The 27471-nt window shown below is 43.7% G+C and overlaps 1 protein-coding gene across 5 annotated transcripts in view; it reads left to right on the top strand.

Moving 5' to 3' along the window:
* The first annotated feature begins 2322 nt into the window (after positions 1-2322).
* The window catches only part of RASGRP1 (RAS guanyl releasing protein 1), a 74443-nt gene continuing 49294 nt past the window's right edge, over positions 2323-27471 (top strand). The window contains exons 1-2 of one of the 5 annotated variants that reach the window (XM_058541195.1): positions 2323-2535; positions 7462-7646. In XM_058541195.1, the coding sequence (XP_058397178.1) occupies positions 2462-2535; positions 7462-7646 (259 nt within the window). In that variant the 5' untranslated portion in view covers positions 2323-2461. Of the gene's footprint in view, positions 2536-2669; positions 2832-7461; positions 7647-27471 lie in introns of those variants that run through there. The other 4 variants (XM_058541193.1, XM_058541192.1, XM_058541196.1 and 1 more) reach the window with 4 other exon arrangements.

The raw sequence follows: 27471 nt of genomic DNA, 5'->3' as shown, positions 1-27471 counted from the left end.
TTGCACTTTATTCTGTAGGCAACTGGGGATTCCTCGGCAGTTTGGAAGCAGAGAAATGACATGATCTGGTAAATCTGAAAGCAATATGAAGGAAGGATCGGAGGAGAGGAAGTTCTGTAATTAGGGAAGCCACTTCTGAGGCTATTCCACACGTCCAGGTTCAGAGATCAGGGGAGTCAAGACCAACTTGCAGCCATGGAGATGGAGAGGAAGCCCTGTGGGACAATGAAAGGAGGTGACCAGGTGAAAGTGTGGGTGTGGACGTCAGATATCAAGGTTGGATATTCAGACAGGAGAGTCATATGGGTCCTGTCGAAGTCATGGAAGAAAATAAAAACACCCAATTTGAGGAATGGATCATTTAATGAAAAATCTAAAAAGCAGGTGTTTTTAGCTTCAGACGCTTCACAGATACCAGCCAAAAGCCAAGTAAAAGGCCCGTGGGCATCAGTTAGGAATGCCCGATTGAAAAGAGGTAGGATGACAGAGAAAGAGTCCCAAGGAATGACCTCACCCAAAGGGTGGGCAGAGGAAGACAGTGGTCCCCAGCCTTTCTCAGCTGCTACAGAGACGTTGACTACTGCCCATCAAAGAGGCAGAAGCAGAAGAGACGACAAGCGAACACGAGAAAAGAACTTTGTTCTTGAGGTCAGAGGTGCCTCAGACAACACCAGGGAGACCAACCACATGGCAAACGATGAAGAAAGAGATGGAGCTAACTTCTAATTTTTTACATGTTTGGAAAAGACATGCTCAGGTAGGAATCGCCAGAAAGCCTCATCGAAGAGCTCAGGTGGGCCCAGAAACAGAACCAGGCGCACGTGGAAAGCAGAGCTCTCAGGAAACCCGAGAGGAAGAAGCTTCCCGGGCAGAAGCAGGCCTCTTTCTTTAGAAAACTCAGCAAGACTCATTTCTTGAATGAACTAATAAGTAATAATTTCTATACTCATATACATAATGGACTGCAGCTGGATAGGGGCGTGCGACTGCCTACACGAGTGTTTAGTATGCACCAAATAGCCTATCTATGCAAACACATATTTGCATATAATATAATTATGCATTTACATACAGGTATATGTTTATCCATTTGACATATATACATATATATGCATATACAGGATAAGTCTGGAAGAGTGTCACAATTTAATATTTATTAAACAGCCACATGTCCCCTTCCATATATATGGCTGTGCCTGAGAACTTGGTTCTTTCTACTACCCAAAGTTCACAAGGATTCTCTGGAGAAATTTCTTTACGGTGTCTGTATCAAAAAGATTTGATCTTCTCTTGAGCAATTTTTTTTTTTTTTTGGTCTCGCATGTGACAGGCATCCAGTTTTAGACGAGCCTCCCTTTTGAATTGACTGCTAGAAACTCAGGAGACAAACTTTGGTTCCACTTGTAGCAAGTGCTTTGGACTCTATGGAATGCATTTTTTAAAAAGACTTATTTCTGACTCCATTTTATGTGCCTTATTTTTCACACTTCTTTTTGTAGGTTATGTACCTTGATATCTTTTTAGCACAAGGTGGCATATAAATATAAAGAAATATATACATGAAATAGCAGACAGAAGCTTTAAGGTCCAGAACATCATGGCTGGTAAGAGACCTATTACTGTGGCTGGAGTTATGGCACGTCACAATGATAATGGGTGTGTTATTAGGACAGTCCAGTAGCGATTACACGGAGTCAGACAGATCTCAACCTAGGTCATAGATCTCTCTTCAATTTACTAGTTGTGTGATGGGAGTCATATTATTCTCTAAACCTTAATTTTCTCATCTCTAAAGTAGTGGCCTGTTGGTATTTGGGGCAGATGGATGAAACGAGGCAATGTATAGAAAGCACTTAGCACAACGCACTCAACCAACTTTAGCTGTTGTTACCATCACTATCACTCGTACAAGCTAGGGTAGGCCGCCATTCCTGGCTGGGTCGACTGTAAGAAAGTTCTCCCCACTCCTGTCCCCCTCTCCCCACCCACAGACGCCAGGCAGCTGTTTCTCGCGCGATATGTATCACGCCCCCGGAGTGCACCTCCACACCCGCCGCCTCCTGCAGGGAGCGGGGCGCGTATCTCCCAACCAGTCTAACAAATTGCTAGCAAGAAGACACCTAAAGGCGCAGGCTGAGGCAAATCCACAGCTGTGTATTAGTTCTTTTCCCCGCCCCCATCCCTGCGTTCTGATATATACAAGAGAGGACTGCGAGGGGACAGGGAGTCTTCGGGAGCCAGGACTGAAATGCCAGGCGGCGTGGGGGCAGGGGGTCCCCTGAGAGCCGCTCGGCGAAGCCGCTTTCCCCGGGCTCACCCCTCCTCTCCAGGCGCGGGCTTGGTGGGATCCCGTGCACCCGGAGCCTCCCCAGCCCTCCAGCTCCCCCTCGGAGCGCGCCCCCAGGTTGGGAGAGGCAGACGGCAAGGGTAAAAGGCGCAGGCCTCCGGGCACTACCGAGCAATGGGGGCCGGTTTCGGAGAAGAGCTGAGGAGCGCCACACATTTCCTACAGCCGATAACATCAGCGTTTGTCAGGTGGTTCGTGCGGGCGAGTGTGAGTGTGCGCGCGCGCCAGGGGAGGGCGACAGGGCGAGGGCGCGCTCACACAAAGTTTGTGCCTGCGGGTGCGCCTCGGTCGGGCTCGCCCGGCTCGGAGAGCGGCGGGTGGGCGGCCCGGGGGCGGAGAGGCCCGGGGCGGGGGGCCCGGCAGGCGGCGGTGGCGGTGGCGATGCACCGCGCCCCGCCGAGCCCGTCCCGCCGCGCTAGGTGAGGCGGCTCCGGGCGCGGGCCGCGGCCATGGGCACCCTGGGGAAGGCGAGAGAGGCTCCGCGGTGAGTAGGGGCCCGGGCTCTCGGGAGCATCAGTTTCCTTTCTCGGGGCGGGGGCCACTGCGCGGGCGGCCCCCTGAGACCTCTCGCGGATGGGAAGTCGGGCGCGGGCGACCCCGGCGCCTCCTCCTACGGGAAGTCGCTGGCCCCGGGTGCGGGCGGCGGAGGCCGGGGGCTCGGCTCGGGTCCGGGGCGAGGGGCGCAAGGGACGGACGCGCCCCGAGCGCCCAGCGCGTCTCGCCCGGGAAGTGGGGGAGGGCGCTGGGTTGTGCGGGTCGCCCGGCCAAAGTCCGCCCGGCGAGTCCGGAATTGCACTGACCGACCTCCTCCCGCGGCCGCGCACCGCCGGGCGCCTGGGACCCCCCACTCGCGGACTTTCCGCTCCACTGGAGCCTGCTGCGGGCGCGGGGCTCCGGCAGCGCCACCTGGCGGCCTCTCGCGGCCCCGCGGATCTCCTCCGGGGCCCAGAAAGGCCAACTGCGTTTGCAGCGAGCAAGCAGAGGTCAGCGAACCGTGTAACCTTCTGGGTGGAAACCTGTACTCCCCTGCACCCGACTGTGATTCTAAAGAGACGTTTTAGGAGGATCTTGGGGTGACAGAGAGGAAGGGAGAGTGACAGTGAGTGACAAGGCTCTTGGCAGGAGAAAGAGGGCTGGAGGGGCCAGGCAACTTTGAGTTCTTCCCCCAAAGGGCTGGAACGGGACAACTGCCCAGACCACGGCCTGGGCTCAGCACAGGGCTGGCAAGATGTGCACGTCCCAACTCCATCCACGTTGGCTCAGGGGTGACAGCGCCGTGCCCCGCCTGCGCAGGCATACCCAGTAGAGGCAGGAAGCTTTGCTCTGCTGACTCTCTGGAGCTGAATGTTCTTGGCCCTTTCTGCCCTCCCCTACCCTGCCCCGCGTCCCCTGAGGGCCCGGCACCCTACCTTGCACTACAGTGGGGGGCAGGGCTTCAGTAAGTTAAATTGAGTCTATATTATGGGGGCGGGGAGAGGACAGACTGGAAGGAATCCTCACTAGAAGCCAGTAAAAGCCACCTTGCACTGCAAAGAAAGTGGTGGAAGTTTCCATTCTCTTCGTTCATTTCATCCCTTAACTCTCCTAGGCTGGATGTCACATCAAGTTCAACCTGAAATTGTGACCTCCACCGAGGTACCTATGCCTGGAGAGGATTTTGCCCCACACAGTTCAGAGTTTTGACAGTCTCCTTCAAACTCGATGGGGCCTTAATTAGCCAGTTTTAGCCTCAGAGAACACTTTCAAGTTAATTTGTTTCTCTCGGGCTTTTTTTTTTTTTTTTTTTAATTCATGAGGGAACTGACCAGGAACCATTTGGCTACTATCCTTTAAAAATATGCCTTTGCAGACTTAGAGGCTATTCATTGTGTGGATTGTTAAAACACCCTTAGACCTGCCTATAATGAAGCACTTTATAAATCCTAATCTACAGCCATTTCACCAGAAGAGACAGTGAGTTGATGGTTTGTCACAAAGCAGCCAGCCGAGAGACTGTGCGGCAGAAGGGCCGTGCGGCAGAAGGGCCGAGTTTCCTGGTTAATGGTGCAGATAACCCCCACCTTCCCAGACCTTTCAGGTTGCACTTTGGTTTTAATAGTTTATCTGCTCCCTGGTTTCTCACACCCAAACCCTCTGAGCCTCTCTGGCCTCCATCCTTCCCAGACTGCATCTCTGCCCCTCCCTTCCCTTCCCCCTCCCCTAAATACTCCCTTCATGTTTTCTTTCTACTTGAATCTACCCTGATCCCTCCTGGTTCTTGCAAAAGCATCTGCCTCTGAGAATCACCTTGTGAACCAAAGTGGTTTCCCGTCATGGTGACACTAGGAAACATCACCAGAATTAAAGCCCGGGCAGTTTTCAGGGTCCTCAATGGTCAGTGTCACCGACTGAGAGAGAAAGTGGAATTTTCCTTGGATCCACCAGTTGAGAGACTGAAGTAGACACCTCCCGGCTCCAGCAGAAAGAGCTGCATGTGGAGAGACAGCCTCTCCTGCAGTTGCCCCTTCTCCAGGGGCTGGGGAGAAGTCATAGGAGGCCCAAGAGAAAAGACTTCTACTGGGAAAGACTTTGTTTTCATCTCTCCCAACTCTGCCTTGGGTAGAGGTCTTAATGGTGAAAAGGCAGCAGCTAAGGCAGAAAGCTGACTAATTCCAACACCGGACAACCAGGGCCGGGTTGAGAGAGTTGTCATTGCTTCTAGGAAGGGAAGGGAGCCCAGCTGGGAGCATGCCAGGGGCACAGGAGGCTTGGCTTCCATGTCTCTGCACCAGTGGCCAGTCACAGTTCCCTTCTGAGCCTGGACCTCCACATCTATAGATGAAGGGCTTGGGAAATGACCACAAAGAGCATGTCCAGCTCCGGGGTCTGAGGCCTGTTCCAGGGACCCACACAAGGAATAGGGCCAAGATTCAGCCTTTATGTCATCAGCTGTGCTTTTAGAGGATTTTACTTTTGTCTTAGATTTAATTGATCTCTTCAGCCTCTCTGTGATGGTCTACTTGCCAATTTTGATGGTTCCAGGCACAGTTCCAGGCATGGTAATATTTTTTAAATAAAGCCAGAGAGGCGCTGGGTACAAATCCCAGGTCTAGCACCTGTGAGTGGTACAACCCTGGCTATGTCACTTAGCCTCTTTCAGCCTCAGTTTCAACCTCAGGAAATGGAGATAACATCTTTCCGGGCTGTAAGGTTTAAAGACCATGTAAATCCCCAGCCTAGTGCCTGCCATATCACAGGGACTCAGTTCACGGGGGCCATTATTATTCTCTCTCATTTTCAGATACTGATCTGATCCTGGGGCTATGGCAGGGCCTGGGTAAAAACCAGTAATGGCCAGAAACTTGATCAAGTCCTGTAACACCAACTTGATCTTTTGGAAATCACTGCCTTGAGTTAGCAGATTCCCAGTAGCCAGTTGTTGATTCAATTTCATTGGGCCCACCCCAGGTTGGATCACAGCCCAGCAGCCACTGCCAGACCAGCGCCCTGGAGCTAGGTTGAAGGAGCTTGAAGGGCAGGGTGTCCCCTCCACAGTCTGGCTGTGCACCAAGTGGCCCCATAGCTCACTACACTGTCTTGTAGCAGGCTGGTTTCCCAAAATCCATGTGTGCCCCAGAATTTTATTTTGATCTAAGCACTTCTTCAGTCTCTTTTGGGTGAGACTGTATCTGGTCAGAGATGCTCTCCCCAACACTCCACCTGGACCTACACTCCATACTCTGAGAACATCACGCTTCTTAGCTTTGACACTCACAGGACACTTATTTAAGATTTGTGGAGTTATCTTTTCATGGCCTAGGTCTGATTCTCCAACTAGATTTTTATATTAAGGAACTTCTAGATCACATTTATACAATAACAATAACAACAACAACTAACATACAATGAGTGTGCTTTACAGTTTACACAGTGCCCTTCTGTAGACTTTCTCCCTGGTCCTCTCTGGCCTATCATAATGTCTTCCTCATAGAATAAGCATGTATTGGTTAATTGATGCCATCATGTGTTTATCAAAATATGTCGTGAGTAGCTAAAGTTATGGGTCTGAGCCATATTTCTTTTTCTCATATCCTCTTTGGTTGTAAACTATGAAATAAGCCACAGTAGGGGAGGAGAATTAACTATATGCTCAAAGATGAGCAACAACACTCATCACTATTAAACCTTCAAAGATTATAGATATGTGTCTGTGTATGTTTATTTTTTTAATGGAAGTGCAAATAAAATGCTTAGTTAACCTTCATATATCATTTTGCAAACAACTTGACTTGTACTGAGGTCGTGACCAAAGATAAAGCTAAATGAGAATGGGCGAAGGAGACCTATTAGACTCCTGAGCCATTTCCAGATCTAGCCTTGTCCTGTCACATTCATTTCTGGAATAAAGCTCTCATAAGCTCTGCTTTTCTTTGCAATCAGTCAGGACCAACTAAGGATTTAATGGAATGATGTTTAATGATAAAAATGGCTCATAATGACTACCTGTATTATCAATAATGAAAAGCAGAATCTTAAAATAACCAAGATTTGTGAGACAGGCAGGGCTAGCTCAAAATCTAGACACCACCACCGTAACCCCTCACCCCTGCACATGGGTCCTTAGTCTTTGACTTCTCTCCCAAAGTCCTTAAAGATGTTTCTGAGGCCACTCGACTTTTTACACCATCTCTGGCATTGCTCAAGATGAATAAATTTAGCTGAAGATGAGACCAACTTAAACAATTCTTAAGACCCAAGTCAGTGGCCTTGTGGCTAAAATGTACAGTTATTGCTGGGTGCTAAGGACTGCCAAGCTAGTCTCGCCTCTGCCTCTCCCCTTCAGGCACTGGAGACGGGGGGGCCAAAGCAGTCCTCACCCAGGATGAAGAGCCCTACTTGCAACCCTGAAGTCTCACCTTGTTATTTGCTTGGGAGATGTCTCTTTAACAGCCAACCAGTCCGTTTGGTGCATTTGCCAAGTGGGAGGGGTATGTCTTCTATCAGCCCCACTCCTGGGATTAATTGTCTTCATCTCTACTCCTTTCCTCTCCAATCTGCCTCCAGAGCGGAGAGCTGCCAGCTTGTTTGTCCCCTGGCTGCTCTGCTTGCGCTCACTGCCTCCTCTCTTTCCCCAGGAAACCTTCTCATGGCAGCAGAGCTGCCCCTAAAGCAAAACTAGAGGCGAAGCCAGCCAGCAGCCCCGTCCCCTCCCAGCCCAGCCTGGCCCAGATCACCCAGTTCCGAATGATGGTATCTCTGGGACATTTAGCCAAAGGAGCCAGCCTGGACGATCTCATCGACAGCTGCATTCACTCTTTTGGTGAGTTGGCTAACTGCCCACGTGCATAAAATTCTCTATATTACTTGGTTCTTCCGTAAAAAGTACTTTATAGAATAGCAACTTAGATTGTATTTTGGCTTTAAAAATAGCTTTTGAGCCTTTGAAATGTTGGAGACCGTGCACAGTGGCGATGGCACATGACTATGTGGGTGTAGTAGGTCGTGATGAGAGGCGCGATTTAAAGTGAGAAAAGTTACTGAGGAGAGTTTGCATTTCCATTTTTCTTAGGACAGGTTTTTCGCGTGATGAAAAATATCATAAAATGCTGTTGGGAATCTCGTGCTTTGACATTTTTCTGTCCTTGTGTTCTTGGGGCACACGAAGACTAGGTTACATGAGCAAATGCTGTTATCAGACAGAAATTTGAAAAGCTTTGGATCATTTGGACAATAAAGTCTTGATAATTCCCCTTACAATCTGGAGGTTAGTTGTGGTGGGATAGGAAAGGACCAGGTAAAGCCAGAATGTCTGTGACTGGAAGATACTGGTTAATAAGCATTGCGATTGAGGGACAAGGATCTGGGAAATAAGCACACAGACACACACTGGCGGAGAATTATCTAGATGCCACACCTTGTCATTGCCCGTACTCACTGTGAAGCATGCACAATTTAGTGCATCTGCAAAGATGTCCTATTTTTTAAAAATTTTGTAAGCACTTTCTTTTGATTATTATTTATAGTGAAATAGTGATTGAAAAGTACTAAATATTTGCTCCCCTCCAAAAAAGGAATGATGGAAAATTCGTAGATTTTCCAGTAACAGTGTCACCGTTCCCCCCTGTGTCCCCTTTTGAAGGGGCATCTCCCCTCCATCTCCCACCGTGAAGCAGATGAGCACGTATGTTTCAGCTCAGAAGCATGTGTGGCCCCCGGGAGCCCCCTGGGGGATGTAGGGGCGGCTTGATCAGCTCCTGGGTAGCACTACATGCAGACCTGCTAGGACTCAGAACTGGTGATTATTGGCTGGACATGTTTTGTGCTTAGTCAGACCTTATTTACAGACTTAGGAAAGACTGGACATTTCAGGGGTCCTCATTTAGGACACTTTAGTACAACAGTGAAAAGAATAGTTTTGATGATTTCAACATTGGTTTAAAGCAGTGGTTCTCAAATATTAGTACAGAGTCACGTGGAAGGTTTTCATAACAGGGATTGCTGGCCCCATCCCCAGCGTTTCTGCTCCCCTAGGTCTGGGGTGGGGCCCAAGAATTTACGTTTCTAGCAAGTTCCAGGTGATGCTGATGCAGCTGACCCAAGAACGCCACTTTGAGAATCACTGCTTTATTGTTTGTTGTAAACTTTTTAACTTGGAAAAGAGGGAGTGTTTTTATTATTACTAGTTTAGCCTTAAATTTGATTTAAACTTCTATTTATTTACACTTTAATCTTTCAGTTAAAGATGAATTTGGGAGCAGGATGAATGGTTTTCTATTTCAAAATGATCTCCTTAGAAAATAGACATGCCAGGAGGTAAGTCAGAAGACAGAGGAGGCAGCAGCAGTATGGCTGTGATGAGCCACCGTTCATCATGGGCTTTGCCTTTATCCGGCTCCCAACTTGAATCAACTGCGGAGTTCCTCACACAGTCTTGCTAGTCATATTTACTGGTTGTTAGCAGGGCACTGTGACCATTTCATGAATAAGGATTTTTATTCTCTTTCCATTTCACTGTTGAGAAAACAGGGACCGCCTGTGTCTTTATCCTGCTGTCCTTCTTCCTCCTGTGCCAATCATGCAACTGCCGACTGAGCTCAGGGCTGTTTTCCTAACCTTCAAACAATCATGACATCAACCTGAACAATACATGACCAGTTCTGAAGTCGTTCCCCCAAAGAACCAAGCTGAATCCACTCCCCTCAACAAATCCTACAACAGCAAAAGATACATTGTTTTCTGGAATATGTTAAACTAAAAAAAGTACCTTGAAATCCAAAAGCTATAAAAATCCCATTGCGTCTGAGTCCTTTATCCATTATCCAGAAGCATTGATTAAGCCCCTAATTGCATCTGACACTGTGCTGGGCAGTGCACGAGGAGAATTACAGTCATCAAACCTCTGTCCCATTATTAGAGTTTGAATACCTGAGAAATGCACTGTTCAGAAAAAATATATATACAAAAGACTGGGCAATACTAAGCTAAGGCGTGCAGGAAGAATGAATTCTTTACCATGTAGAGTTTGAGTAAGTTCACTCCAAGGGCGAGGACATAGATGAGGGAGAACAGCCACAGCTTGTTCAAACCCCTCTCGGGCCAGGGGAATGCTTCGGGAAGGCAGGAAGGTGGGAGCTCAAGGCTTTGTGTATCATGTACTGCAGAGTTTCCTGCCACAGAATTTATGTGCAAGAGGCAAAAAAGAAAAGACACCTGATATTTGGAGGGATTGGGAGACAGCACTTTTCCTCCGTGATTTTGACTCTTTGGTTCTCAGTTGACATGTCTCGTTGGGGAGGGGAGTGGAACTGGGGATGAGTAGTGGACCTTATTGCCAAGAACAATCCATGACAAAGTATGTGCCTGTGCTCCTGTAGGTCTCCTTGGAAGTGATCCAAGAACAGCACAGAGTGAGGCTGATGTTTCTCTTGAACCTTGTCTTACTGGTTATTTTCTCAGGTTTGTAGAGAAAAGTTTTGCTTTACAATAAAACAAGCTAGCTTAGCTTTTTGTTAGTGAGTTGAGTTGTCTTCTCATTTTAGTACCCATGAGAAGAGAGGGAAATGGTACAGGAGTATGGGGAAACTTTTTTTCTTTTTTAGTAATCTCTCACTTCGGACCCTGGATTCAGCCACTCCTCTCGCTAACTTGAAAAAAAAGGAGTAAAAAAATGTTTTGAACATAGACTGACTAATCGGTTAATTTACTTTCTACTACCTTCTCAGCCTCGCCTTCATGCAGATGCTTTGAGGACGTTTGAATTGGCCAGAGCTGTGCTGTCCAGTATGGTGGCCGTCAGCCACATGTGGCTATTTACAGATACATTTCAATTCATTAAAATTAAATCAAATGTAAAATTTAGTTCCTAAGCCTCATTAGCCGTATTTCAAGTGCTCACTAGCCACAAGTGGCAGCTACCACTGGACAGAGTAAACAGAGAATGTCTCCATCATCACAGAAAGTCTGTTGGACAGTGCTCGACAGGGTAAATGGTTGACTTGAAGGGCAAAAGCAACAGACAGATCTGGAAACTGTGGGATCTGCATTTTTCTAGCGTCGCTAGGTAATAGTCTGAATACTCTCTGAGGCATCAAGGGCATTTGGCAGTCATTACTGATGGCTCTCTCTTTAGTGTTATTAACCATTAATTACCACCCACACTGTTCTCAGAGGAAGGACTTATTACAATGCTTTTAAGGATGGGTGACCAGCATGTACAAATTAAGGTTACTATTGAAGGCCTCTAGCAAGCCTCCCAATGTCACATACAAGGTTACAGATCTGTGATTAGAAACTCAGAGCCTTGAGTCATAGTTCACTGCTTTAACCACGAGATAACCCACTCCCACCTTCTGTTTTAATCAGAGGTCATGCTTTACATTCTCAGCATACTATTGCTAGTTAATCCACTCCTCAACAGAGCATAATGAGGCAAATCACCACAACCTGGTACATTTATGTCAAATGTATGTGAATCACACCATCTGTTTCAGAGGTAGAGAAGACCTATGAGATCATCTGGGCTTTTTTTTTTTTTAATGTTTTCACTTAGTAAGAGGGCTGGCAGCATTTGGGGCCAAATGGAAGGCTTCAGATATCCAAATTCACAAAGCACTTCCCTTGTCCCTTTGGAATGCAAGACAACTTCCAACAGCATCAGAGAGAAAACTGCAGACGTGTCCAGAAAGGGACCGTCGGCAAGCAGCCCTCCTGCTCCCAGGTGGGCTGTGGGAGGGAACTCAGTGTCTTTGTCTTACCTGTCAGTGTGAAGGGAAACACAGCTCAGCTAGTATCTTAGATTTAGAGAGTGGTGTTTATTTTTTCTTGGAGTTCCATATGTATTGATTTTCTTTTAAACTCAAAACAGCTCTGAAATAGGCAGGTCAGTTAGTATTGTCTCTGGACAAAGAAGAAAATAAATCAAACCTCTGAGACTTGACACAACTCGCCTCATGCCCCAGTCTAAAGAGAAAGCATGCTGCTCATGTGCGCCCTCTTCTGCCCTCAGCAGCCACTTGCAGCCTGAGCTGGGGCATGCTTGGGCCCCCCTCCGAGGACAAGCCTCCGTTCTCTCCGGGGAGACCTGCATGCCACACAGGACAGGCTGCACCCTGGGCCCACATCCTGCAGGCCTGGTCTCCCCTAGATTAGAAATTAAACTCTATTCAGTACAAGAAACGTTTATTGGACCCCATCTATATACCAGGTGTCTGCCTGAAATTCTCACTTGAACAAAGTGTTAGTTGATTAAAATTACCACATGTATTGTACCAATGCTATCCAAAGGCCTCCCAACTAGAAATACCCCCAAACTAATAGGTACATTGCCTGCACCATGGAGCAGTTGGATGTTAAAAGCATTTTAAAGACCTCACCTTATTAAGGGTAAAACACTATACCTGTTTTTAAAATTGGAGCCAAAGAAGGCAAACACACACTTGTTGGAACCACACACAATTCCCTCCATGGCAAAGGGAAGCTTAGGTATTTCTCACCACTCTGACTTAGAGTCTGTGCACCCAAGTGAGGTGCCTAGAGGTAACAGGACCACAAGACTGCAAGCCAAAGCCGGTGACATCAAAGGGCATTCTGACCTGAGAATGGGCAACTCCAAGGAACGAAGCCAAGTGGAGGGTCAGGAAGGGGCCCAAAGCTGTGGCCACTGTTGACACAGGCCCTTCGTGAAGAAGACCACTGCTGTCCCAGTGGCCCCCTCAGTCGAACCCCTGGTCACTGAGAGTCACGGCCACAAGGTTTCACGTGTAAAGGATGGTCCTTGGGTCACCCACGTCCTCAGGCTTCCAGGCATCAGAGCAGCTCCCAGGTGTGACTGTTCTTAGCCCTCGGGAGTGAATTAGCATTCTGTGATCAAGATGCTATTTATTCCAAGGAGCCTCTGTGCTGCATCTTTGACAGGCTGGCATCACCCAGTGCCCCAGGCTGCCATGTCTGCCCTCTCATGGGTGTGAGTTACAGTGACTGCCAGGCCTGAGAAAGGAGGAGAAGGGAAATCCCCTTCACTCTGATCTATGTTCTCCTGTGTGGTGGTGGTGACAGCAGACCTCCCTCTGTACTAGAGAACAGAGCGTCAAAAATGTTTATACGTAAGGTTGACAATGTCTCAGGAATTCTGAGCACTTTAGTTCAGTAAGTCCATCCAGAGAGAGAAGATTTACTGCTGAGAGAAAGACAGAGACAGTCAAACAGATAGACAGTAAACCGATGGTGCTTGAACACTTACCGGGCCTTTACCTGGATGGGTCCCGTTACTCTTCACAATGACCCTGTGAGAAGGGTATGATTTTGCTTTTCTAATTAATAAGGAGTTAAAGCTCAGGGATGTTACCCTGTGGAAAACGGCCCAGCTCATTAGCGGAAGAGCCACTGAGAGCTGAACTCCGGTCAGTTTATCTGTGTTCTTTCCACTCCAGCAGAGCTTCTCCAGCTCTCATGTGCGCAGTGCACATCAGGGAGTGTGTTCAACATTCAGATTCCTGAGGCTCAACTCCAGAGGTTTTCATTCAGCCAGCCATCACTGTGGTTTTGATGGAGGTGACCCATGAACTGATTTTGAGAAATACTGTCCTATAGCACCCTTGCTTCTTGAATGTCCCAGGGCATTTTCTTGGGCTTTCTGGGAAAACACGGAAAACCTGAAGGGTACAACTCCTCTGAGAAGCAATAGAGCAAATAGGTTTTGCAACTCTATGAACTAGAAGAGCACCTGGTGAAGCCAGTGTCCTGGGCATCTCTAGAGCAATCTGAGTAGACAGAGGCCCTGCCCACGAACAGGTTTGCAACCCTGGAACCACTTCTGCCAGATTTTCCTGCATTTCTATCCCTTCTCAACTGCACAAACTCCCTTCAGACCTTCCCGCGGTAAATCTTTTGGCCATGGAAATAAACAGAATGTGGGTGTCTGTTGTGACTACAGTTTGATTCTTTGCACTCAAGGCAGCATTCCTAGTCTGCATTTGCACCTTTAAGCCACACTCAGACCAGTTTCCTGTGGTGCTGCAGGGCCTGGCTTCCTAGCATATGCCTGTTCCCCAGGGGTCAGGGGTCTAGAAGTAGTGGCTTAGCTAGGGGGGAACCAGAGAAGTGCTGCCTCTAAGTACTTCTCCAAAAGTACTACTTTCCCAACAGATATTTTAAGGTCATACGTTGACATGAAGGTTATTAAGTCCGTGATGGAAAAGTACTAGGAAACAGTGTGAAAGCAAAAGCAGTGTGTTCGACAGTTGGCTGAAACAGCAGTGATTGGGCAGTGAGACCACTCGAGAAGGGCATATGAAGTGCAGGCTCTGCCTCCTGATGGTAGGACGTGCCCGCTTCTGCCTCGAGCAGTTACAGCTGCTGGACTTTGTGCCTCGGTCTGCAGGTCGTTGGGGCCACCAGCTAGTTGGGGTTGTCCTAGAGTGGCTGGGAGGAAAACAGGGAGAGAACAAGAGTGTGAGCAGGGCCAGCTTCACCAGCACACGGCCTGGGCAGACACACAGGGCACCACACTTGATTTAATACTGTTACAATCTTGAAAGTCTTAATCTGCAAGAGCAGAGTGTTAAATTTTCAGAAATTTTGCAAGCCAGTTGTTAACACAGCCATTATTAAAAATGAAATTATATAAATTTACAATTATATTAAAAACAAAGATAAGAAATCCTCAAAACTCATCATTCCCTAATATATGACCATATTTTACTATTATCTGTGCTCTTGAGGTTATGTCTGTTGTATCTGTATGGTATGAATGCTGTATAGTGGTATGCTGTGGTATATTCATCTCTTCCCAGCTCCATGTTCAGTGAGGTCATGCTAGTAGCTTGACATTGCCTGTGTTGGGAGAATTTACACCATGGGAATGGGCAAACACTGCTAATCAGGGCTTCCTCTTAAACCCACCCCTGGAGAGGCCGTTGCTGAACAGGAACCAGCTCACCACTTTCTCCCAGCTACAGAAGGTGCTTACATAGCAAAGTGTCGAGGTGGGAAGGGAAGCTGAAAACTGGAAATTTTATTTCAAATCACCTAATTAGGAGAAAGTAAGAATTATTTGCCATCATTTTGCTTCTTTCATGCAAATATCATATAAAACAAGTCTCCATGTGTTCTTCAAAGAAAAGGAACAATATACCTTAGAGATAAGAAAATCAGATATCAGTGAAGTTGAGAAATTTTTTAAAGGAGTGACAATGGAAGTTAAAAACTAAAACTAGAGAGATTCTCATTCTCTAGTTGAAGTTATGACTCTTTTTTTTCTTTACGTCCTCTAAAAATTCTCCATGATTAAATTGTCCTTTATTTCTGACCAACCAAACCTTACTTTTGTGACTTCTCTTCTTCGTGTATTATATGCTGTCTCTGTTTCCAATTCCATCTGTTTAATCATTTGCTTCCATTTCCTGCTACATGGTAACAGGTACTACTGATATATACATAAGCAAGCTTTTGTTAAGTGTGTTTTCATAAGTTTGTTTGCTAACTATATTTCCAGTTTTGTGAATGACTGTTCATATCCTTTGCCTATTTATCACTTGACGCTTAACGTTTATATTATTAGGTTTGCAAAAGCTTTTCATGTAAAAAAGCTATTAACTCTTTGAATATCATTTCCTACTGGCATTTTTAGCCATTCTCATTTCCATTTTTATGTTAGTTTGGGGATTTTAATATATAGAAGTTTTGCATTTTTCTGCAGTTAAATTTGTCCATGTTTCCTTTATCTTTTCCTCTATTAACTTTAAACTTGAAAAAATATCCCTATTCCAAAGATTTGGTGACTATTCCATTATTATTTTAATCAAAGGTATATTAAATCCATTGTATGATATAATTCCATATTTCACTGTTGTGGATGATCAATAAAACTTTGTCAGTCAGTTTTTGCTGGAGAAAAAGAAGCTTCCAGTTTTGTTTCTGAGATTACATTGGCTTAAAACCAGAGCACCTGGATAGTCACTTCGTAACTCAGTCCCTCAGTTTCTCCTCACTGTGATACCATTGAAATGATTTCTGAGACTGAAAATGTCTAGGAGAAGGTAATGAGGTCTCAATCATGATGCTGAATGTGAATTTGAAGAAAGTCCTTTAGGGACCAGCCCTGTGGCATAGCAGTTAAGTCCAGTGCGTTTTGCTTTGGCAGCCCAGGTTCGTGGGTTTGGATCCCAGGTGTGGACCTACACCACTTGTCAAGCCACACTGTGGCAGTGACCCACATACAAAATAGAAGAAGATTGGCACAGATGTTAGTGCAGTGCTAATCTTCCTCATGCAAAAAAAGAGGAAGATTGGCAACAGATATTAGCTCAGGGCGAATCTTCCTCAGCAAAAAAAAAAAAAAAAAAAAAAAGACCTTTAGAAATTTGTATATTTAAAGAAAGTACTTTTAATCTATTTGAAGAACCAATATCCTTAGGGTGGAGACTTAGAAAGCCAACCAAATTTAAATCCATTCTTTCAAATTATTAAAATAGACTGAGTCTGTACTGTTCTTACATAGACATTTTTATTGTGGTAAAATATACATAACATAAAATTTGTTACTTGCATAGACTTTTAAAATATTATTTTTGTAATAATTAACTTTTGAGTATTGACTTTGAGCCATACAGTGGTCATATTAATATATTTTATATACATATTCTCACTTAATATGTATATTATATTATATGTATTTTCCCACTCTTTTATAAGTTCTTGTATTTACAAAGATGTAACTGTGACTCAGCTCTCATATTTACTTTTTAAATTTTAATAACTTTAAGAATTATTCATGTTCACTGTAGAAAACTTAGAAAATACAGACTAGGAAAGGGGAGAAAATTACAGTCATCCATTCTACCACCAAGAGCAAGATAAACTCTATCAACATTGTGGGATGTATCTTCCTAGCTTCTCTTCTGTGCGTATTTATATGTACTGCAATCATATTAACTTTTTAATGGTAGATTCTCTATAATTAACTTTTTGCTTTCCATAATTCACATCTGAAACAATTACGATCTTAAAATTAACATTAGTGTTTATCAAGAGGTGTGCTAGCACACAAAGTTGCTATTCTATCCTAAAATCGATTAAAAAAATAATTCTGGCATAATGTCTTCAAATATGGGACATAAAAGTGAAGGTTGCTTGGCAACTAAAATGATTCTAATGAGGAATTGACATTCAAGAAAAGAAGCATAGTTACTCATTTCTTTCCAATGCTCCACACTAATTATGATAACCATGGGTGATTATAGCTATAATAAATGAAGGAAACAAAAAAATGCTTTCATTAACTTAAAATTCTAGGTGTGAGGGGTTTTTTTAATATATATATAGGGAAAGTCAGATGGGTTTTGTTGAAGAGAACCTTTACTTTCAAAAACGATGAAGAAATCTTGTGTCTTTATTAACTTTCTAAGAGAATCTTAAGTAGCAACTGCGAAAGATACATAGTAGAAACAGGAAGATGCTACACTTTGCTACATCTGTGATTCTCCCGCAGAGTAGAAGAGCTGTTGAGCAGAGGTGTGGGGGAGGCGGTGTTGCCTACTTTGATTTTTTCCAGAGAATGGTCAAGGGCCCTGGAGAGGTCGCTGAGGTTCTTTCCAAAATCTTCAAGCGGAAGATGCTGCCAGGATGGAGCTTGGATTGGAGGGACACCAGTGATTAATTGAAATGGACAAAAGGAGTAGGGAAAGATACTATTCTTGAGAGGGGGTAGCAGCAGAGATTACCGGTTTTATAGTGAAGGGGAGAATGAATACCCAGAGTCGTAAGGCCGTCGGGGGTAAAGTCATCTGGGAATTTCTGGGGTGGACGAGCAAAGGTAGCTGTGTCTGGCTTCCCTTCACTGATCTCTCAGAAACACCATCTAGCACTTGTTCTTCTAATCTTGTGAGCAGTCCCATTTAAGGGGGCACCCAGGGCATTTAGAAAGCCAAGAAATGTCCCAGCATTATCATTTATGAGTCTATCTAGTTAGAATGTAGTTACAGCCTACAGAGCATCCTTAAATCTGATGAGCAGTTAATCATTTTGGTTAATTTTGCATTCACTTATTTAATGCAAAGGGCATAGGGACTTTTTCATGCCCCCTGCCCCGTCTGTCCGCCGTTCATTTGCATCGTGGGTTCCAGATTTACTCCATCCAACCCTGCCTTGATGGGTTCACCATTTACTGCACTCCCAAGAGTTTAGGCCACACAGTGAGTCACTCCAGCTTGTGATGTGCTGCTTCCCAGAAGGGAGCTGTGGTGCCCTCGCTGCTGGCTGCCAGACTCTGTCTTCCCTTAGGCCAAAGATGAGCTCAGCACTTGGTCCCTGTGAGTGACTCTGGTTCACCTGACTGTTTGGCACTGCTTTAAGCCCCAAAGAAAGAGCTCCCCACATTATCGTGCCTGTGGTTCCCCCATTCGCTGTCCCCAGTGGCTTAGAGTCTCGTTACCTGGTCAGCAACCATTAACGTCTTCTACCCGGGATGGACTTAGCTTCAGTTAACTGAGAAAGTGTGCCCTCAGAATTGCAAGAGAGATGGAGGAGGACCCTCTGGACTAAAAGAGACTTCAGGCACAGTTCAACCAGTCATAGCGTGTGAGCCTTTTTTATAAAAATTGTGTTTATATGTACATGTACACACACAAATTATATTATAATACAATTATATAATGATATGTATTTGGAAATTTGTATGCTAACAGATATCTGATGATATTAAGAAATTACTATTGGTTTTAGGCATGTTAATGATGCATTGGCTTTTTCTTCCCTTAAGAGTCCTTATTTTTAAAAATATCTACTAAAATAGTTACTGATAAAATATGTTTGGGATTTACTTTAAAAATAATATGGGAGGGGGAAGTGAGTGGGGTCTAGATGGATCAGGATTGGCCACGTGTTGAAGCTGGGTAAGTCCATGGAGGCTCCTTACATTGTCCTGCCTACTGTGGTGTATGCCTATAATTTTCCATAATAAGATCTTAAAAAGAAAAGTGTTCTCAGGCTGGCCCCATGGCTTAGCGGTTAAGTACACGCGCTGCACTGCTGGCGGCCCGGGTTCGGATCCCGGGCGCGCACCGACGCACTGCTTCTCTGGCCATGCTCAGGCTGCGTCCCACATACAGCAACTAGAAGGATGTGCAGCTATGACATACAACTATCTACTGGGGCTTTGGGGAAAAAATAAATAAATAAATAAAATTAAAAAAAAAGAAAAGTGGGCCGGCCCCGTGGCTTAGCGGTTAAGTGCGCGCGCTCCGCTGCTGGCGGCCCGGGTTTAGATCCCGGACGTGCACTGACGCACCGCTTCTCTGGCCATGCTGAGGCCGAGTCCCACATACAGCAACTAGAAGGATGTGCAGCTATGACATACAACTATCTGCTGGGGCTTTGGGGGAAAAAATAAAAAAAATAAAATTATTAAAAAAAAAAAAAAAGAAAAGAAAAGTGTTCTCTAACCTAAGAAAAACAGATAATTAAGAGTTACAGAAAATTCAAAGGAATCTATTATTCTGATTTTCTTGGTTGATGAAATAGAGTGCCATGTTTGTGTTAAAGAGTAAAGAGGAGAGTAAAGAATTAAAATGGGCTACTTTGGGTGGCCGGCCCGGTGGTGCAAGGGGTTAAGTGCACACGCTCCGCTGCAGCATCCCGGGGTTTGCTGGTTCAGATCCCGGGCGCGCACCAACACACCTCTTGGCAAGCCATGCTGTGGCAGCGTCCCATATAGGGTGGAGGAAGATGGGCACGGATGTTAGCCCAGCGCCAGTCTTCCTCAGCAAAAAGAGGAGGATTGGCAGATGTTAGCTCAGTGCCGATCTTCCTCAAAAATAAAATAAAATGGGCTACTTTGGTTCCACACTGAAATAAGTTTTTAGTGTCCTGCACCTGATGTCCCACATCACATTCAGCCATTCCCTGCTCAACTCTGAGATGTTGAACTTCTGGTATCCAGAAAGACAAAAAATAAAACTAGAAACTTTAATCTTCAATCTTACTGTCAGAGGCGGGAGTTGGAGTTAAGTTGGTGAGAAAATGTAATACTCTCTTCCCCAGCCCCCCACCCCCCCAACACACAAACACTCAGGTATGACTAGGGAAATGCCAGGGCCCTGGTACAGTCTGATTTCAGCGAGGCAGTGAACAGATGACAGAGGAGGCCATGCTAGGTCACAGAGCATTGTGGTCTTTGGAATCCAATCCTGACTCTGCCATCTACCAAATGTTGGCCTTAGGCAAGTTATTTTACTGTAGTTTTCTCATCTGCAAAATGGATATTAATGGTGAAAATTTGTAAAGATTGTTTTAGTTTGGGTGAAAATCAAATAAGGTTGTCTTAGTTTGGGTTTTCCCAGAAACAGGTCTTGAGACAAGGATTTGAATACTAAGAGTTTACTTTGGAAGATGATCCTAGGAAGAACCAGGAGAGAAGTAGGGAAGCAGCTTATAAAGGGTGCATTGTCAAGTGAGTTAGTACTCTGGATTCTGGGTAGAAGACTTTGGAACTATCCTACCCAAGGCAAAGGAGCTGGGGGATTTATGTACCAAATTCCAGCAGTTGTTGGTTAAGGGCTGCTTCTAGGGGGTGTTAACTCTCTCCAGCATGTCTCATCTGCCTTGCACACAGGTGGGGGTGGGAAGGGCCACCAGAGAAATTGCTCAGGCAGGTGGAATTTGGGTGGACATAAACTATAATGATAAAGCCTGAGAGTATATGGGTGGGGCATCTGCTACAAAGTCAAAAAGTAAATGCTCAATAAATTTCAGTAAATGCTCAATAAATGTTAGATGGGCAAATACAGGCCACATAAAAATCCAGATAAACAGATTAATATCTGGTTAGTCATCATACTCAAAGTGTATACCTACAGATATGAGTATGGATGGATGTCATTCTGCAGGTATAAGCATTTATGAGTAGCTCTGGACATTTTCATCACACTTAAATACAATCTATGTTTTTGTTAGACACACTGATGGAAATAAGTACATTAGATGAAAGTTAAAATTCAGGAAAATCAATAAGGTGTAGAACAAAACTTTGACAAGCAACACTTCAATAGGAATAAATGTCTTTTAAACTGATGTTTAAAAATATTGTTTCATATATGTTCTGCATGGAGGCAAACTGGATTAATTGTCATTCTTGTGAAAAATACCAAAGGGTTTTTAGTAGATTGCAAATTTAATAGGACCCAATAGTGTCATGTATCTTCTCAAAAAAATTAAAATAATCTGAGATTGCATTTGTAGAAATAGACATTCCAGGTTAAGGGACTAATACCCCATTTGTATTCTGAGGTCCAGTCCTAATGATGGCACATAGCAACTTTTTGCCCTTAGCAAGTTTTGTAATGTTTCTGAGACTTAGTTTCTATCGACATGGAAATTAATACATAATCCTTGTATTGTTGTGAAGTAGGTATCTTAGTAGAAAGAAAGCCTTTATGTAAAATATTACATAGTAGATACTCACAAATAGTAGCAATCATATTACTATAGATTTGAATGTTAGTGTATCGCTCACTCCCTCAGATTAATGCAGACTGCCAAAGGATCCAAAATTGCATGATGGAGATACGAAATGCAGATTTCTGGTTGGAATGGCTGTGTCAAAAAAATTACTGAGATGTTGTCATAATAGACACAAGCAGATATAAGCCTAGTAGGTAGTGCTCTAATTTAAAATTTCACATGAATTTGAGCTTTTTAAAAAATTATATTTTAAAAAACATCCTTTTATTAATAGGTGTTCCGTAAATAAAACCCAAAAAAGTAATTATCTTATTTTTCAAAATATTAGTCAGGACAGTGACAGAAATCTAACATCAACTATCTTATGGAATTTATTATAAGGAATACAGGTATTTCACATAACTAAAAGCACAGGAAGCCTGTAGGCCTTGGCAACATCTGAAGTTAGGGACTAGAATACCATCAGGAAATGCTAGCATGTATTTCTCTTTCTCTCCTCTCTCTCTGACGTGCTTCTCTTTGCTTGTCAGTTAATCATTCTCTTTCATGGATGATTTGTTTCCTCCATGGACAGGGAATATGGCACTAACAGCTGCAAATCCTGTATCTCTTACCATTAGAGATTTAATATGTTTTCCTCAAGTTCAGTGAAAAAATTGCCAGGGAAGAACTTTGATTGGTTCAAATTGGGGCAGGTGGCTACTGCTTGAACCAATCAACTGTGGTCACAGGGGTGGAGTAATTTAAGAATGGAGCATTTCTCTCTAGAACCACGTGATTGAATTTGGGGAAGGAATGTTTCCCAAAGAAGGCTGATATTCTAGGCACACACAAAACAATATCTATCTATTGCACCAAGATCTGACCAAACACTAGAGTCCAGGGTGTTATTAAATTCAGGCTTGGTCTCTGGATTTTAAGATAGGAATGGAAGGCTAGAGAGAGTACAGAGGAGATAAATAGTTAAGCAATGATATAGAAATAGAATCTTTGAGAATCTAAGATGGCAGCATCTGAAACAAAGACAAATAAGTGGCTTTTTCTTTCTTTTTTGTCTTAACAGTGTTAAGCCTAGAAGAGTTAGTATGAGTTATTTATCTCCAAGAGGACACATAAAGAGTAAGTGGGTTTAAATTTCAGCAAAGAACTACAACTTCCCATTTATAAAGGTATTAAACATCAAAACAGGAACTCCCAGTTCTGGCTATAATGGAATATTGGGTATTGGAATTATTTTCCTGCTGTAAACAACTATAAAACTGGACAAAATAAATGAAGCAACTATTTTGGGTATTGGAAAATAGCACAGACTTGTGATTGTGGATAAAATGAAAAGACAGGAGGTAAACTCAAAACTCATCTTGGCTTTCTGCCTTGGGCACTGTACAAATTGTGGTCCAGGGAACTAGAGCCCAGAGAGCAGCATCTTGCCTGGCAGAAGAAACAGAGTTTATGTTCAGGGTTTCTGAGATGGCTGGAATTTGTGGAGAAGGGTATTGGAGAGAAGGGATCTCCTTTAGTCTTTGGCCAAATAGTAGACTATGCATGAATGTGATGAGACTCCATGACACCAAATAGTTCCTGGGGGTCTGTGGGTCAGAGGAAGTCTCTGTTTGGGAAATATTGCAGTTCCAATGAGCCAGAATGGAGAGAGAGAATATGTTGGGCATTCAGTTGAGACATGGAAAAGCTGAAACACAGGAGTTGGGCTATTTTAGCCCTAGAATGAGAGCTACTCTTGATCCACCCTAGCAAAGCCTAAATTCAGGCCTCAACAGGATCAGTTTAAGGCTCCAGTAAATTAAATGTCTCTATAAAGGAATGTGATCCAAATTCTCAACATTGTATCCACAGTGCCTAGCATGTAATATAAAATTACAAGACATTTAAAAAGCAGGAAAATGTGACCCATAACCATAAATAAAAAAGTTAATAGAAATGAACTCAGAGTTGACACAAACGTTGGAGTTCATAGATAGGGAATTTAAAACAGCTATTATAAATATGGTCAAGGACTCAAAATAAGGTGAACAGATGGGTAACCTCAGCAGAGGAACGGAAACAATAAAAGGAACCAAATAGAAATTCTAGAAGTAAAAAATAAAATACACCAAAAGGAAAAATTCACTGGATGGGCTTAATACTACATTGGACACTGAAAAAGAAAAAATCAGTGAATTTGAAAGCAAATCAATATCTTAGAAAAGACTGAAAAAAATAGTTTCAGTCCATATAGCTAGAGCTTATATGGAAATACAAGGACCTAAAAGAGCCAAAACAATCTTGAGAAAGAAGAATGAAGTTGGAAAATTTACACTACCTGATTTCAAGATTTACTCTAAAGCCACAAGAATCAAGACCATATGGTGTAGGCATAAGGATAGACAGTTATACCAGTTGAACAGAATAGCAAATTCAGAAATAAATTCATATATATGGGCAACTGATCTTCAACAGAGGTACCAAAGCAAGTCGATGCAGAAAGGAATGTCCCTTCAACAAATGGTAATTGAACCACTGATAGCCATGAAAACATGAACTGTGACCTGTACCTCACACCATACGCAAAAAGTAATTTGAGATGAATCAGAGACTTGAATATAAAGTTAAAACAGTAAGACTCTTAGAAAGAAACATAGGAGAATATTTTTGCAAGTTTGAGGTATTTTTAGACAAGACACAAAGGACTACCATAAATGATATATTTAATGTTTGTCTTCATAAAAATCAAAAACTTCTGCTTGTCAAAAGATACTGTTAAAGAAATGAATGACCAAGCCACAGAATGGAAGCAAATACTTGGCATTACATATCTTTGACAAGAACTTTTATTCAAAATGTATAAAAAAATTGCAACCCAATTATTAAAAAACAAGCAATCCAATTAAAAATGGACAAAATAGTTGAACACCCACTTATAAAGGAAGATATACAAATGCAAATAAACATAAAAAATCCTCAGCATTATTAGGCACTAGAAAATATGAATTATAATCACAATGAGATACCACTATACACCTACTGAAAAGGCTAAAATTGAAAGATGGACAGCAACTGTTGATGAGGATGTGGAGCATCTGGATTACAGACATTACTGATGGGTTGTAAAGTGATACAGTCACTTTGGAAAACTGTTTATCAGTTTCATAAAAAGCTAAAGATATACCTACCCTATGGCCTATCGATTCCAGTCCTAGGTATTTATGCAAGAGGAAGGGAAATACATGTCCACAATATGACTTGTCCAAGAATGTCCACAGACCTTTAGCCGTAAAAATCCAAAACTGGAAAGAACCCAAATATCACTCAACATCAGAAAGACTAAACAAAATAAGTTATTTATACGCCAGAATACCTACTCATCGATAAAAAGGAATGAATCACTGATATATTCAACACTGATTAATCTCAAAAACATTTTGCTTCATCAAAGAAGCATTACACAAAAAAATACATACTGTACAATTCCAATTATATGAAGTTCTACAACAGGCAAAACTAATCTGTGACTTAAAAAAATAAGAAAAATGGCTTTATGATGGAGTGGGGTTAGAGGAACTGACTGGGAAGATTCGGGAACTTACTAGGTCATAGCAATATGCTAGATCTTGAGAGGGGTTTGGGTTACATGGATGTATGTATTTGTCAGAAGACATCAAACTGTACATTAAGATATGTGCCTTTCACTGTACCTCAATAAGATAGAAAAAGTGATTAAAAAAAACCCCACCAAAACAGGCTGCCAGAAAACTGGTAGAAGTTCCTTCTGTAGGAACTTACTAAGTGAGGGACATCTCCTTTCCGCAATCCATGCCCAAGTGGTAGAACTTGCTAGAAGGGACAGCAAGACTCTTCAAGGTAGCAGCAGGTGAGACGTGAAGATGACTCTCTTTTACTGAACTTCTGGTTTAATGCCTTGGGTTCCTTTGTGATTGTGAGTGGTCAAATATGTGAGGGCCAAGATCTGAGGGAGAAAATGTCTAGCAACTCAGAAACCGGAGCCTCCTCTGATGATTCACTGGGCAGGGCTGGGGAGATAAATAAAACCCTGCCAAAAAGATTGTTCTTATTTAATCAGGTGACCTGCTGCTAATGGAATATTCTTCGGAACACTCCAAGAACTAAAGAGGTGAAATGGCAAATTACTTGAGGGTGAATTCATGAGACCATGCCAGTCCAGAAGAGGGATTTGTTGAAATCTACCAAGAACCCACACATTTCATTTTAATCATCCTTTTGAGTCTATTTCAGTTATTTTTACCAGAGTTGTTGAAATACTAGAAAATAACTAGTGTTCAGTCCTGCTCTGGTTCTCTGTCTGGCAGGAGTGTTGTAAGCAGTAACAGGCCCAAGAGCTGAGTGGTGGGAAAGGGAGAGAGAAAGGTTCATATCCTGGATAAAATGCCCGTGTCCAAACAAAGAACAGGGTCACCGCTGGGATTGGGCTTTTGCTGTCCCTTCAGTAATCCCTGGAAGGTGATGGACTCCAGGGGACACTTCCTAGGATAGCAGGGGCAGAGGGGAAACAGAAGACACCAGGCACTTTGCCCAGGCACCCCAGGCAAAGATCCTTAATCAGGAGAGCCTGTGAAGGCCACAGGAGAACTGACATCTTTGTTTTGGAGAGTATGAAGGGCTCTGGTCTCTGGCTTCAGGGATAAAAATATCACCTCAAAATATGGCTGTGCAGGCCCCAGGGAGAGGGGAGCTTTGCTAATGTATGGTAGGAAACCCCCTGTGGCCCAGATCCATTACCTTTGTCTACCCCAGATTGATTTCCATTATGCTTTATAGATTAGAACTAACCAAGCCCCATGAAGGAGTCTGCACTGTGGGCACCAAATCACCCATTTGTTAAATACTTTCTTTGCATTTGGCCCTGAAAACAGCTGAAAAACCTCACCACTGATTTCTGAAATTGGCAGTATCTTCATGGGGTCATTTGGCAGCTTGTGGACTTACCCCAGGGCACAGAATGAAGTAAATCAGCCTAATCAAACTTGGCTGATCATCAGATCCCTGAGAGCTTTATGAAAACAGATTCTATGCCCATCCCTGGATGTTCTGATCCAGTAGGTATGAGATAAGGCCTTGGAATCCATTTTGGGGGAGCTTGTTTGGTTTGTTTTTTGTTTTTAAGCTCCCCAGGAGGTCTTGAAAAGTCAGTCAGGTTTAATATACTCATTACTCATTTGTTTCCGGGTAAGCCTGAACATATTCATTCTGAGATAGAAAACCATTGATTTTTCTCCCTGAAACTCTCCAAAGTGTGAGTAGTAGTAACCTGTAGAGTGTTATCATTAAGCCCTCCTCACTAGAAAAAGAAAAAAATTCACCTCCTAAAGCCTCAGATTTTACATATTGTGAATTGTTTCTTTTCCTTATGTTATCTCCTCTCAGAATGACTATTATTATGCAAATATGACTTAAAGAATATTGAAGTCTCCAACACCTTAACATAACATAATCTTTCCTATGGTTTCCATAGGTACTAACCAGGTGTGTGAAAAGGTGAGGGGTAAAGGGAAAAAAAACACACCAAGTGGGGAAAGCGTTGAAGTTCTCACCTATGTCACAGTCTACACTTGATCTGTCTGGACTGGCTACAGGGTTATAATTTTGCTTAAATCATTAGCATGGATCAGGGGCAGACATGCCAGCTGATGCATATGAAGAACTAAAGATGAAATACCCATATTTACCCACTGTGATAAAAGTCTTAGTCATGCAGGTGAAGCCAAAGCCTTGCCAACTTTCAGCCCCATCCTTGCTGACTTCCTGTACGTTTTTGGGGTCTGAACTTGTTCCAAAAGAGAGTGATCCAGCGTCCCAGTGACAGATATGGGAAGCCCTAGCGTCATTGCTCCCCTGTAACCACTGATGGCCTTCCATTTATGGTTCCTTGGTTTCTCAAGGAGGCAGGGAAGATGTGGACAGGAAGGAAACTGAGGGTAGATGCTAATCCTGGCAAAGTGAGGGAGGAAAAATAATAACTGCAAGTCACGGAGCTTCCTAAATAACAATGAAATTAGTCAGGTTTCAGCAAAAATCAATCTTCAGTTTGTACTCCAAGAAGACCTCACTGTAACAGCAAGTGCACACGCAGGCACACACGCACACACGCACACACACACACACGCATATACACACTCTATAGGCTTCCCTTGGTGGCTCTGCGGGGGGGGGGGGGG

Source organism: Diceros bicornis, chromosome 5 (assembly GCF_020826845.1).
Source record: "Diceros bicornis minor isolate mBicDic1 chromosome 5, mDicBic1.mat.cur, whole genome shotgun sequence".
NCBI lineage: Eukaryota > Metazoa > Chordata > Mammalia > Perissodactyla > Rhinocerotidae > Diceros > Diceros bicornis.
Note: the sequence above shows the minus strand (reverse complement) of the source record. Positions and strands in the feature narration are given on the sequence as shown.